Raw genomic sequence first — 15,210 nt, forward strand, 5'->3', positions numbered from 1 at the left:
GCTATATTAGCCTCCCAGTAGTAATTGCAGAAGTTCGGCAGTGCCAACCCATCCTCCCCCCGACTGCGCTCCAGCAACACTTTCTTCTCTAGTGAGGATTTACCCGCCCACTCAAAGCCCAAAATAACCTTATTCACCCGCTTGAAAAAAGCCTTTGGGATGAAGATGGGGAGGCACTGAAAGACAAACAGAAATCTGGGGAGGACCGTCATTTTCACGGTCTGTACCCTCCCTGCCAGTGATATTGGGAGCATGTCCCATCTCTTAAAGTCCTCTCCCATTTTTTCTACCAGCTGGGATAGGTTTAACTTGTGCCTCCCATTCTCGGGCCATCTGGATTCCCAGATACCGAAAGCTCTTTCGTACCATTCTAAGCGGCAGCTCTCCCAATCTCTTCTCCTGTCCTCTTGCCTGGATCGCGAACATCTCGCTTTACCCCATGTACAATTTATACCCCGAAAAATTACCGAATTCCCCCAGGATTCGCATTACTTCCTCCATCCCATCCAACGGGGCTGAAATATATAAGAGCAGGTTATCTGCGTAAAGCGAGACCCGATGCTCCACCCCACCACCCCCCCCCCCCCCCACCCCCGTTCTCCCCCCCACACACCAGCCCTTTCCAGTTCCTAGAGGCTCTTAACGCCATGGACAATGGATCTATGGCCAGAGCAAACAGTAACGGGGAGAGGGGGCACTCTTGCTTCGTCCTTCGATGTAGTTTCAAATACCCAGACCTCAGCCGGTTCATACGCACACTCGCTACTGGGGCCTGATAGAGCAACCGCACCCAGTCAACAAAGCCCTCACCAAACCCAAAACTTCCCAGCGCCTCGGCAAATAAGTCATCCGTTACGTCACGGATGCACTTGTGGGCTTTAACTTGCGAGATGCCACACTAGTCTCCACTCAAGCCACAGTAACTTAATTTGAAGCCGACTTGTGACAATAAGTGATTTTCATTTCATAAGGTGCAGAGGTTCAGGGCTGCGTTGACCTTGAAGGCCACCAGAAGCGGGTATTCCCCTCCTCCACGTGGTGCCATGTCCATCGCCTTGTTGAGGCAGAACCTCCTGTGAAACATGCTGTCCGTCATTTGTTTGAAAGACCTGCGACGCCTATACAACTTGGGCTGTCGCCAGCCTCCCCCTTTGGGTCCCTCCCAGGCCTAATGGGTGATCGGGTCCTCAGGGTGTGGGCAGGGCATTGCAGATGGGCCACCACTGTGAGTCTTTGATGACGCTGTTCCCGCCCGCCCTCTTCGGCGTCTGGCTGCCTAGCAGCTTTCATGGGATCCAAGATATCGTCCATTCCGTATAATATCTGTAAGGAATTCGAGAGGTTATGCGATAGATAACTAGCAGTGTCTTCCTCCAAAGGACCCTCTATTCCACCACTGCTCCCCCTTCCCCGATATGTCGCTGGTACTGGGGCCCAGCCTCTGGGCATTCGGTTGTTTGCTACTACGTTCTGGTGTTGCCTCCTGCAGTGTTTGGGCAGAATGTCTAGGCATCACGGTCTGATTGGGATGCCAGGCAATAACGCCCACATGCTACATGGTTCGCCGACCCCCGGGGATCCATTTGGGAGGTGTGAAGTGCTCACTTAACTACATTGGCAATTCCTAATTAGCAATAGCATTCAGCTTGCGCGGTCTGAGGCCTCTGCGTCAATGGGAGTTATGGGTTGGTAGGGCTGGCACACTCGGACTGGGGTTGCCCTCAGAATGGGAACAAAAGATCCAGATGTTGGCATGGCGGACACGTGGGTGCTGAGGCGCTCATTCCCCCCCCCCCCCCCCTCCTCCCGCCCAGGCCAAGGGCAGCCACCCTCCCTGACTCACAACCCTGCACCAATGGGGGGCCACTCCAACTCAGATTGGCCCCCCAGGGGCTTCCCCACCATCCTCCGAATACCAGGGCAGCAATCCAACTGTCCCCGATAACATTGCCTGGGAATGAAGGTGGCTGCTCACCTCTTCGGATTCCTGGAGAAGCCATTCCACCAGCTTCACGTCTTTAAGAAGGTGTAGTAATTGGCGCCCATGTGACCACTTACTGGAGAAGCAGTTAGGGCAGCACGGTAGCATTTTGGTTATCACAATCGCTTCACAGCTCCAGGGTCCCAGTTTCGATTCCGGCTTGGGTCACTGTCTATGCGGAGTCTGCACATCCTCCCAGTGTGTGCGTGGGTTTCCTCCGGTGCTCCGGTTTCCTCCCACAGTCCAAAGATGTGCAGGTTAGGTGCATTGGCCATGATAAATTGCCCTTAGTGTCCAAAATTGCCCTTAGTGTTAGGTGGGGTTACTGGGTTATGGGGATAGGGTGGAGGTGTTGACCTTGGGTAGGGTGCTCTTTCCAAGAGCCGGTGCAGACTCGATGGGCCGAATGGCCTCCTTCTGCACTGTAAATTCTATGTCTATCTCCCTTTTTTCTTTTACATATTTTCTGTACAGTGGTAAAGAAAATTGTACAAAGCAGTTAGATTACTTATGATAATGATCTCTGTACAAGTGGTGATGATATTGGTTATTGTACAAAGTCAATTGGTATTTATGAGTCCAACCCGAATAAAAAAATTTATGAGTCCAAACTTTATGAATTTGTTCGGTGAGTTTTTTTCTTTTTTTTTGTTGTTGACGTGGTGATATTGATATTGCAATTCCTTTGTGAATGTTGTCAGTGATCTTGTGTGTTAAATAATCAACAAGTCATCCCGAGGTGTTTGAATGGTCGAACCACATGTTGACTGACATGGACTTTTTTTTCTGTGCTTGTGATATTGATTTTGTGTCATCTGCCTTGAAAGCTGGTGTGCTTGCTTGTTCTGGAGCAGATGTTAATCCATGAGATTCTTTGTCTTGCCATGGCATGGTTTTAGTCTTGTCATTGTTTTGCAGTGTGCTGTGGCATTGTCCTTCGTGTGCAAAGTTGTACCATGTTGTACAGGTCGTTGTTTCATTGCTGGTGTTTCTGTCGTTTCTATCTTTGTTATTTTCATTGTCATTCTTGTTGTTGTCTTTGTCATGCTTGTTGTTTCTGTATTTGTTGTTTTCGTCGTTGTTCTTGTTTTTCTTGTTGTGCTTGTTTCTGATTTTGTTGTTCTTGCTGTTTTTCTTGTCGTGCTTGTTGTTGTCTTTGTTATGTTTCGTGTTGTTTTTGTTGTTGTTCTTGTAGTTTTTGTTGTTGTACTTGTTGTTTTTGTTGTTGCTGCTGTTTTTTTCATAGAATTTACAGTGCAGAAGGAGGCCATTTGGCCCATCGAGTCTGCACCAGCTCTTGGAAAGAACACCCTACCCAAGGTCAACAACTCCACCCTATCCCCATAACCCAGTAACCCCACCCAACACTAAGGGCAATTTTGGATACTAAGGGCAATTTATCATGGCCAATCCACCTAACCTGCACATCTTTGGACTGTGGGAGGAAACCTGAGCACCCGGAGGAAACCCACGCACACACGGGGAGGACTCCACACAGACAGTGACCCAAGCCGGAATCGAACCTGGGACCCTGGAGCTGTGAAGCAATTGTGCTATCCACAATGCTACCATGCTGCCCATAACATGTTCTTGTTTCTGCTGTGCTTCTTGTGGTTCTTGTTTTTCTTGTTGCGTTCAATGAGTGTTCTGTGTGGATAATTCGCGTATTTGTCACAGTTATTGGTGCGAGTGTCCTTTGTGGTATCTGTTACATTGAGCATTTCATCTAGAGAATGGTGAGAATGATCTGATGTTGCATTGATGTTGGTGACATCAGTCATTTGTGGTGGATTTGATTCCTCTTCTTTGCTTCCTTGGTGCTCCTCTTTTAGAGTCAAAATCTTCACGATTTTATTTTCTTGTGGGTCTTGTGCTCCTCTTCTGGAGTCAAAATCTTCACAATTTCTATTGACGTGGTCTCTCTGGACTCTTGGTACTCCTCTCCTGGAGTCAAAATCGTCAAGATTGGAATTGACGTGGTCTCTCTGGACTCTTGGTGCTCCTGTTCTGGAGTCAAAATCGTCAAGATTTCAATTGACGTAGTCTCTCTGGACTCATGAGTAGCCCTATACTGATTGTTGAGTGCTTCTGTACAGGCGAGCTGAGTTCTGTCATTCTGGCTGTGATCCTGCAGATCCTATATGGGAATTGTGATTTCTTCGTCACTTGTCTCACATACAGTGGGTAGACATTCAGTGTCTTCTTCTGGTGGCTCAAATCAGCATATCCGAATTACTCAGCCATGTCGGAGCAGTATTGTGTGTATTGTTCGATAGACAAATCATTTGTTTTTATTTCGGAGTTGTTATCGCTGTCTTCTAAAGCAATGAACAAATCACCTTCTTTGGTTTCAGATTTGTCATTGTACTCTTCACTTTGAGTGGTGCAGACTGCTTTTTCCAGGGTGTTGTGAGAGTTATTTTCAACTGCTGACATACGTTCAGGCATTATTCTGTCTTTTGAGGTAAGAAAATTGGGTTTTACAGCTTTAAGTGTCTTGTTTTCAATTTTCGGGCATTTCCCTTTTAAGTGGGCATGGGCAGAGTCCTCTGTCGTCATGGCGCTCGTGACGTCATGCGTAGGAATCGATTGCGCATACGTAAATTGATCTTCCTTTACTCTGCTGTTTTTTGTACACTGCGCATGCGCAAGCCCATCTTCAAATGGTGCGATCTTTTCTTTGAACTGGGCATGCGCGGCTTGCGCATGCACAGAACGATCCATGACCAAAACTTCTTTTCCTAACGCGTAGAAGACAAAATGGCTGATTTTAACTGCGCATATGCGGCTTCTGTTTCCTGCGCATGCGTAGACTCAGATTTTCGTCTTTTGTTCCCCGGAGACTGTAAAATGTGCTCAGACGCATTTTACAGTGGATTTCAGTGTTTTTTCATGTAAGAAGTTCAAGTTACTTTTTCCTTTTGATCTGGACTTTTCACTCGCGATTTCTAGACTGAACCCTTTCTGTTCTGGTAGTGATTGTTTGAGATTTGCATCACTCATTCCCTGTGCAATTTGGTCTCTGAGCATACAGTACTGTTCAAATTCCATACAGTGCTCTTCAAATTGTTCAAACTGTCTTCACCTTTCAAGTATTTAAAGCAATTGTATATTTCTCTAGCTTCATGTCCTGTGATGAGCAGTGCTATTTTCATTTCTTCTGAGGCTGCTTCTAAATCATTAGCTATTAAATATATATCGAACATTTGTTTAAATATTTTCCAGTCATTACTTAAATTATCGGTTGTGTTCAGCTGAGGTGGGGTTCCAACAGATATCATCGAATTAGCAAAGTCTTCCCACGTCGAATTTCCGGTAGGAGTTTTCCTTGCCATTTTGGTCTTTCTCTGTCTGCAGCTTGTGTAGTGTTATAGTAAACGTTCTTAAGTCTCCTGGTACCATGTGTTGTTCCTTGTCTCTGAATAACGCTCGTAGTCTTAAAGTTGAAGTAGATGCTTCATTGTGAGTTCTCTCTCCAGAGCTTAACTTGTGTTACATCTGAGCTACCTGTCTGTCCTGCTCCAAGCTGCCATTCCTGTGAAGTTTCCTCTAACTTCCTGTCTGTCTCTATTTATACTTCTCCCATGCTCCCTCTAGTGCTTGCTCAGTTGTATTGCATCTACATTGACCCCTTGTATATATACAGATCACTACAACATAATGTCGCTCCCTCCAGCTATGAGGCAATTAACATCCCCACCAGAGTAACGTCCCAGTGTGGCTGTCCTTTCGGTCGAGTCCAACTTTTCTTGCTTGATAAAATTCCACGCCTCGTCCGGTGTATCAAAGTAATGGTGGCGATCTTGATACGTGATCCACAGCCTCGCCGGATGCAACAGCCCGAACTTCACCTCTTTGCTGTGGAGGGCCACCTTAGCTCGGTTGAATCCAGCGCACCTCGTGGCCAGTTCTGCTCCCAGGTCCTGGTAGATGCGGATTACACTGTTCTCCCACCTGCTGCTCTGCTCCTTTTTAGCCCATCGCAGGACTCGTTCCTTATCTGAGAAGCGGTGCAACCATACCAACATGGCCCTCGGCGGTTCTTTCGTTTGGGCTTCCTTGCAAGGACTCTGCCCTTGCTCCTGCTCCTGGCCCCATCAGGATCCCCAGTAACGTGGTCACGAGTGCGCTCGCGTCCGAACCCTCTGCACCCTCAGGTGGGCCCAGAATGCGCAGGTTTTGCCTCCTGGACCTGTTTTCAAGGTCTTCCAGCCTCTCCTGCCACCTCTTATGTAGGGCATCGTGTGCCTCCACCCTGACAGCCAGGCCCACTATCTCATCTTCGTTATCCGAGACCTTTTTCTCAATCTCCTTGATTGCTGCATTTTCTCCTGCATTTTATGGGTTTCAACCATTTTCTCCATTGAGGCCTTCATTGGGGCCAGCATCTCTGTTTTCAGGTCAGCAAAGCAGCCTCTAAGGAACTCCTGCTGTTCCCGCGACCATTGGGCCCACACTGCCTGATCCAAGCCGGCCGCCATTTTCTGTACCCCGCACCCGTTCCTGCCGCTTCTCACTGGTCGTTTGTTTGGCCTTCCTGCTCTTGATCCCCTCCATAAACTGCTGTGGGGAGCCTTCTAGCGCCACTTGCCTGCCGATTTGAGTTGAAAAAGGGCCCTCAAAGCTCCTTCAAAGGGCCCGTTACTCCGTTAGCGGCGGGAGCTACCGAAAAGGCGACCGACCCGCGCATGGCCGCCACCGGAAGTCCAGGTTCATCAGTATTTAAGAAAAGAAGAAAAGTTAATATTCGTGATGGAGAGCTTTTTTCTGAATATCAGAATGATCTATACTGTCAGGACAGCTGTACTTCTCATCTCTACAAGGAATGATGCTGTTCTGACAACTGACATCTTATCCTTTCCCATTGAGGTTACCAGATATTTTAAAAAATAGAAATGAATGGGAATATTTACCAGGTCTGGCAAAGTCAACGTTTCAGTTCTGTGACCCTACATCAGAACTCAACCTCTTAATATGCTTGAATAGATATTCAGACTGGGCATACCAGAATGAAATACAAATCTGATGAAAGGCTATTGATCTGAAACATTAAGTTTGTTTCTCTCACCACAGACGCTGTCTGACTTGGTCAGCATTTCCAGCACTTTCTATTTTTATCTCAGATTCGAAGTGTTGTATTTTGCTCTTGTTTAAACTTACCAGAGATTTTGCTCATGACAGTAAGTGATGTTGATCGCTTCCATGAAACAATTTGCAGCTTCAAGGGTTTTCTCATAATGTACTTGTGCAATTTGGCGAAGAATCTTTCCTAAAAAATCAAACAAACGATACACTGATGAATCATAGAATTGAGTCTGCATTGGCCCTCTGAAAGATCACTTTACCTACTTCCACTCCCCCTCCCACCCCACCCTAACCCCATAACCTAATCTGCATATCCCTGGACACTAGGGACTGTTTAGCTTGGCCAACCCTACTAACCTGTACATCATTGGACTGCGGGAGGAAACCGCACCACCAGGAGGAAACCCACACAGACACGGGGAGAAAGTGCAGACTCCGCACTGACAGTTACCCAAGGCCAGAATTGAAACCGGGTCTCTGCCGCTGTGAGGCAGCAGCGCTAACGACTGTGTCACCAATCTTCGCTCATTTGTTGATGAATATCAATGAATATTGATTTGCATGATGAAGAAGCACCACACATCTTTATTTTTTGATTTAAAAACAGAAAATGCGGGAATGGGAGCTCTGGCAGAATTTGTGATGAGAAACTGAGTTAATGTTTTAAGTCTGTGACCTTTCATCAGAAATGGGAAAAGTTAGATATTTAATAGTGAAAGTGGGGTTGGTGAGAATAAGAAAGAAAGGGAAAATCTGTGAGAAGGTGAAGAACAGGGGAGGATTAAAGACCAATTGGAGAGATAATGGGACAAGAGACTGATGTGTTAGGCAGGTTGGTTCGACGTTGACTGCAACTGGATGCAGGGAAGCTAGAAACAAACGTCTGACACAGGAGATGATCCAACACTGTTTTATTTAACTAGTGGACTGCTGTACATGTTCAGCTGTGGGTTGTGTAGCCAACTGGGGTGGCCACGTCCCGATTTCAAAATGGATACTCGCAAAGAGTGCAGGGAAAAATGGACAGCACTAGAAAAACAAGCAGGAGCAAGGTTTCCTGTGGATTAGAACCTGCAGAACCCAGACAGAACTGAAACTACAAGCCATTAGCATAGTAATGAGCTATCTCCGGGGACAAAAAGAAACATTGAAACAATCGGTACCAGGACAGACTTCCCGGCGCCAGTGGAAGCTAAAACAAAGGCAGGCCACCGGTTATATAGAGCCAGCCCAACGATCAGGGAACGACCCCTTTATTGAAGAGAATCGATACAAACAACTGGGACATGGTCCAATTAATTGGGACCAAGTCCAAGGTCCGCCCAGAAGGGCGCGAAACCCTGGGGGCTATAAAACAGAGTCCCCAAGGTCAGTTCCCTCTTTTGAGAAGCTCTTGAGAACTCTTAGCTTCTCCATCTTCACCTTGGCATTTGGCTCTCAGCGACGAGAGGCGCGCCAAGCACCAGCCAAGTAAGTCTAAGGTCAACGCACGCCACGAGATAGACTATTCTACTATCCTAGCTACTATTCTATACCAGTTCGAAGCCAGCAGTATCAGAACCGGACAACGGCCATTGTTCCTCTGACTGAGTGGGCCACTCGAAGCTAAGTATAGGCTTTTAGTAGTAGTTGTAATTTAGCGGGTAGAGTTTATGCATGAGTAATAATTGACTGTGCGTGTAAATAAATGTGCATTGATTTCAAACTTACTAACTGGTGTATCGAGTCATTGATCAGTATTCGGCTTTGAACCCTGTGGTGGTATCAGAAAGATACCTGCCCACTCTTGAGCAAAGGTAATTAAAACAGAGCAAATTAAGGGAAAGCATAACGAGCAACAGTTGACACTCTACTAATCCAACTGATGACCTGTTACTGGCTTGACCAGACTTACTAGCTACCGCATGGTAAGAGTGCTCACTAGCTTGTGCACTCTGACTGTCTCAGTAGCTGGGTCCTGAGAGATGGAGAGTCTTAATGACCTGTGGGCTTTATATTGGTGGTGTCCTGTCTGGTGATTGGTTGTTCTGTGTTGCGTGTTCATTGGTCATCCTGTGTGTCAATCACTGCCTGTCTGCATCTCATTATATACATGAGTGGATATTATGACATCTCCCCTTTTTTAAAAATAAGTTTTGGAACGTGGAGGTATATACATGCCTGACTATGTACAAGTGTTGAGTTAACGAACATATAGAACATAGAACAGTACAGCACAGAACAGGCCCTTCGGCCCTCGATGTTGTGCCGAGCCATGATCACCCTACTCAAACCCACGTACCCACCCTACACCCTATACTGGGGCGGCCTTCCTGACAACAACAGTTGGGGCTGACCAACCTCCCTCAGGCAACTGGACGCGAACAACATCTGCTGGAGTCAGCGCAGGCAGATCCGTGGCATGGGCATCATACACGATCTTCTGGTGGTCCCTGGATCGCTGCACTTTCTGCAGCACCGTGAGATGGTCAAGGTCTGGAACATGGATGGCTGGAACAATCTTCCTCAGGTTGCGGTACATGAGTATCTGCGCCAGAGACAAACCAGTCGACAAAGGGGTTGCCCTGTAAACCAGCAATGCCAAGTTGAAATCGGAGGCTGAGTCTGCAGCCTTGCACAACAACCGCTTGACAATATGGACCCCTTTCTCGGCCTTCCCGTTTGATTGTGGGTAATGGGGACTGGAGGTGATAGGTCTGAAGTTGTAGGATCATGCAAAATCGGACCACTCCTGGCTGTAGAAACATAGACCGTTGTCACTCATTACTGTGAGTGGTATCCCGTGCCTGGCAAACGTCTCTTTGCAGGCTTTGATGACTGACCTGGACGTGAGGTCCGACAATTTCACCGCTCCGGGTAACTAGAGAAGTAGTCGACCAAGAGCATGTAGTCACGCCCATTGGCGTGAAAGAGGTCTACCCCCACTTTAGACCATGGTGAGTTCACAATCTCGTGCTGTTGCAGTGTTTCCTTGGGCTGAGCCAGTTGAAACTTCTGGCAGGTTGGGCAGTTGACGACCATGTCAGCAATGTCCTGGTTGATGCCCAGACAATAAACCGCCTCCTGAGCTCTGCGTCGACATTTTCCGACCCCAAGGTGACCCTCATGGATTTGCCCGAGCATCATAGCTCGCATGCTTTGAGGAATGACAATCCTGTCCAGTTTAAGAAGGATTCCCTTAATGACCGTCAACTCGTCCTTAACGTTGAAGAACTGGGGACATTGCCCCTTTTGCCAGCCATGGGCGAGGTGTTGCATCACGCGCTGCAGTAGAGGATCCTTGGCAGTTTCTTCACGTATTTGGATCACTCGTTCATCAGTGGCTGGGAGGTTGCTGGCACACAACTGCACCTGTGCCTCTATGTGGCAGATGAAGTCGCCCTGTTCACACGGCGTGGTGATGGATCAGGATAGGGCATCCGCGATGATCAGCTCCTTACCTAGTGTGTAGACGAGTTCGAAGTCATACCGGAGGAGATGAAGAAGAATTCGCTGCAGCCGAGGTGTCATGTCATTTAAATCCTTTTGGATTATGTGGACTAAAGGCCTGTGGTCTGTTTCCACCGTGAACTTTGGCAGGCCATATACGTAGTCATGAAACTTGACTATTCCTGTCAGGAGACCCATCTGGGCATACCGTTGTTCGGTTGGAGTCATGGCCCTGGAGACGTATTCCAATGGAGCCCAGGACATGAAGTCATCTCGCCGTCGAGTCATAATTACATGACTGCGCGAGGATGCGGAGATGGGTCAGGAAGGACTGAAAAGGTTCATCCCTACCCTAAAGCCTCTGTTGGAAGATGTACCGTTCAAAGCTCTCATTCACCTCAATGTCACAGTGGCTGTCGAATTTTAGCAGAACTGTCTTGAACTTCGTCTTGTCTTTGCCATCGGCAAACGTAAGCGAGTTGTAGATATGGATGGCGTGATCCCCGCAGTCGAGAGGAATAGCGCGATCTTCCTGGCATCCGATGCTGCCTCAAGGTCGGAGGCATCGATATACAGGAGGAACTTTTGCTTGAAGATTTTCCAATTGGCGGCGAGGTTGCCGGAGATGCGGAGCTGCGGAGGAGGCTGGCTGTTTTCCATTTTGCTGGATGGCTGCTTGCTGGTCATTGCAGATTCACCCGAGGTAGGTTCGGCAGGATTAATAGCGCTCTGGTACCATGGTGTGTTAGGCAGGTTGGTTCGACGTTGACTGCAACTGGATGCAGGGAAGCTAGAAATAAACGTCTGCCACAGGAGATGATCCAACACTTTTATTTAACTAGTGGACTGCTGTACATGTTCAGCTGTGGGATGACACTCTACTAATCCAACTGATGACCTCTTACTGGCTTGACCAGACTTACTAGCTACCGCATGGTAATAGTGCTCACTAGCTTGTGCACTCTGACTGTCTCAGTAGCTGCGTCCTGAGAGATGGAGAGTCTTAATGCCCTGTGGGTTTATAGTGGTGGTGTCCTGTCTGGTGATTGGTTGTTCTGTGTTGTGTGTTCATTGGTCATCCTGTGTGTCAATCACTGCCTGTCTGCATCTCATTATATACATGAATGGATATTATGATAGAGACCAAAGATGTATGCTGAGGAGGAGTGAATGGCAAGCTAACTGCTGTCTGAATGTACAGGAAATGAGTGAAAAGAGAAGCAACAAAAATAAAACAAAAATGGGGGGCAGAGGTTATGATCTAAAATTGTTGAATTCAATGTTAAGTCATAAAGGCTCTAAAATGCTCAGTTAAAAGATGAGCTACAGTTTCTTAAACTTGCACTGAGTCTATTGGAACATTGGAGCAGGTCAAGGACTAAAAGGTCAGAGGAGGGACCGGGTGGAGAATTAAAGTGACTAGTGACGGTAAGCTCAGGGTGACACTTGTGTGCTGATTGAAGGTGTTTTGCCAGGCGATCATCCAATCTTCATTTGGTCTCTACAATGTGGAGAAGACCACAAAGTGAACAGCAAATGCAACAACTGAATTGAAAGAAGTGTAAGTAAATCATTATTTCCCCGAGATACAGTTTTTATGGCCTTCAACTATGAAAATGGAGGAGGTAAAGGACAGGTGTTGCACAAGAAGGTGGTAGAGGACTGGAGGGGGATGTTGGAGGTAAATGCAGAGCGGACTAGTGTATCACAGAAGGAACAGTCCATTCATAATGCTGACGCAGGAAGGAAAGATGAGTTTTTGGAAGTAGCAGACATGGCAGATGATGATCCACTGAATATGAAGGTTGGCTGAATGTAAAGTGATGACAAGGAGAATGTGACTGTGATTCTGGGAGGGAGGGGTGTGAGTGAGAGCAAAACAAGCCCTGTCCGTTTCAACCATGATGGGGGGGGGGGGTTCCTTGGTTGTGTTGAAAGGAAAACATAATGGAAGTGCGAATCAGGAAGGTTCTTTCATCTCAACAGAACGAGATGGAGAAACTGTGAAAACAGAACAGGATCCTCACAAGAAGGGTAGTAAGAAGGGTAGTTGAAGTAGCTGTTAGAGTCAGTGGGCTTATAATGAACATTGGTGGCTAGCCTATTCCCAGAAATGGAGAGAGAACCCAAGGAAGGCGAAGGAAATTTGGAGATGGCCCATGCTGTGGAGAAAATGGTCGAAATTAGTAAAGTTTTTACAAAAATGTTTTTATTAAGGCATTTGTATATATATATATATATCAAACAACCACAACCAAAAAGAGAGCAAACAGGAATTCACATAACAAATAAATATCCAACACTCCACCGTCCACCCTCCCTACTGCTGCCACCACCCCTGCCTCCTTTTTTTTAGCCCCAACACCTGCCCCCTGCTGACTTCATAACTATTCTTGAAATAGTCGAGAAACGGTTTCCATCTCCGGGTAAACCTCTCCATAGTCCCTCTCAAAGTGAACTTGATGTTTTCTAACCTGAGGAATTCCGCAAAGTCGCTCACCCACACACATTCGATTTTGTTGGTCCCGGGTCCCTCCATCCCAGCAAGGTCCGTCTCCGGGCTACCAGGGAGACAAAGGCCAGCACATTGGCCTCTCTCGCCCCCTGGACTCCCGGATCTTCCCACACTCCAAAGATCGACACTTCTGGATTCAGGACCACCTTCACCCTCAACACCTCAGACATCATGTCAGCAAACCCCCGCCAGAATCCCTCCAGCTTCGGCAGGCCCAAAACAGGTGGACATGGTTCGCAGGCCCACCCATGCACCACCCACACCTATCCTCCACCCACTCAAAAAACCAACACATCCTGGTCACCGTCATATGTACCCTTGAATTGAATAAGACTAAGCCTCGCACACAAAGAGGATGCGTTCACCCTCCTCAAAGCCTCTCCCCCCCCCCCCCCCCCCCCCCCCCCCCACAGCCCAGCTTCCAACTCCCTCTCCAGCTCTATCCCCCACTTGCGCTTGACTTCTTCTATTGGGGTACCCTCCCAGTGCGGTAGTTCTTTGTAAATCTCCGACACTCTGCCCTCACCCACCTCTGCTTTTGACACCACCTTGTCCTGCAACCCCGGGGAGGCAGCAAGTTTGGAAAGGACGGTACCTGCTTCCTCAAATAGTCGCTCACCTGTAAGTACTGGAACCCATTCCCGCTGGGCAGCTCATACTCTTTTACCCACCCCTCCAAGCTCAAAATGCTGCCCTGACGAATTGGTCCCCAAACCGCTCAATCCCCGCCTGCCGCCACCCCAGGAAACCTGCATCTAGCCCACCTGGAGCAAAACTATGATTCCCGCAGATCGGTGCCCAAATCGAGGCACCCTACAGCCTCGAGGTGCTGCCGCCACTGCCTCCACACCCTCAGGGTCGCCACCACCTCCGGACTTGTGAAGTACCTGGACGGCGAGAACGGCAGAGGCGCTGCCAACAGTGTCCCTCAGCTCGAGTCCTTACAAGAGGCTGCTTCCATCCGCTCCTATTACCGACCCCTCCCCCACTGCCCACTTCCTTCCCATGGCTATATTTGCTGCTCAGTAATAGTTAATCAAATTTGGCACAGCCAGTCATCTCCTCACCCCCACGTCCCCTCTCTAGCAGCACCTTCATCACTCATGGGGCTTTACCCGTCCACACAAACCCCGAGGTCAGTGCATTAACTTTCCGAAAAAAAGTCTTTGGAATAAAAATTGGGAGGTTCTGGAACACAAATATAAACCTCAGGAGAACCGTCATCGTCACACACTGCATCCGCCCCACCAACAACAGTGGGAGTACATCCCACTTCTTAAAATCCCCCTTAATTTGTTCCACCAGTCATGACAAATTCAATTTATGTTGGTTCGCCCATCCCTGTGCCACCTGGATGCCCAAATACCTGAAACTCGCCCCCACTACCTTGAGCGGCAGCTCACCCAGCCTCCTCTCCTGCCCCCTCGCCTGGATCAGGAAGACCTCACTCTTCTCCATGTTTAACTTATACCCAGAGAATCAGCCAAATATCTCCAATATGCCACTGATCCCCCTAATACCTTTCAGTGGATTTGATATATTAGCAATAAATCATCCGTATAAGCGAGACCCCATGCTCCACTCCCCACCCCCCGTACAATGCCCTGCAAACCTCATGGCGCTCTAAGCGCCATTGCCAATGGCTCCATCACCAAGGCAAAAAGCAGCGGGGAGAGTGGGCATCCCTGCCTTGTCCCACGATGCAGCCTAAAATACCTTGAACTCACCCGGTTCATCTGTACACTCGCTGCCGGCGCCCGGTACAACAGCCAGACTCAGTCCACAAACCAAAACCGCCCAAGTACCTCCCACAAGTATTACCATTCTACCTGGTCAAAGGGCCTCTCTGAATCCATAGCGACCGCTACCTACACATCTCCTCCCTCCGAGGGCATCATTATTCTTTTGTATAAATTTAGAGTACCCAATTATTTTTTTTCCAATTAAGGGGCAATTTAACATGGCCAATCCACCTACCCTGCACATCTTTGGGTTGTGGGGGTGAAACCCACGTAGACATGGGGAGAATGTGCAAACTCTACACTGACAGTGACCTAGGGCCGGGATTCGAACCTGGGTCTTCAATGGCGTAGGCAGCAGTGCTAACCACATTTCCACGTGCTGCCCTCGGGGGGGGGGGGGGGGGGGGCATCATTATAACGTTTAACAAACGTCTAATATTGGCCGACAGATGCCATCC

General features: G+C 48.1%; 1 protein-coding gene across 2 annotated transcripts in view; it reads right to left on the reverse strand.

Annotated features, from left to right (window-relative positions):
- The window catches only part of cfap54 (cilia and flagella associated protein 54), a 763,542-nt gene that overhangs the window by 116,225 nt on the left and 632,107 nt on the right, over nt 1-15,210 (reverse strand). For both annotated transcript variants that reach the window (XM_038810895.1, XM_038810894.1), the window contains one exon: nt 7,142-7,250. In XM_038810895.1, coding sequence (XP_038666823.1) covers nt 7,142-7,250 — 109 coding nt within the window. The remainder of the gene's footprint in view (nt 1-7,141; nt 7,251-15,210) is intronic.

The sequence above is a fragment of the Scyliorhinus canicula genome, chromosome 11, assembly GCF_902713615.1.
Source record: "Scyliorhinus canicula chromosome 11, sScyCan1.1, whole genome shotgun sequence".
Classification (NCBI taxonomy): Eukaryota; Metazoa; Chordata; class Chondrichthyes; order Carcharhiniformes; family Scyliorhinidae; genus Scyliorhinus; species Scyliorhinus canicula.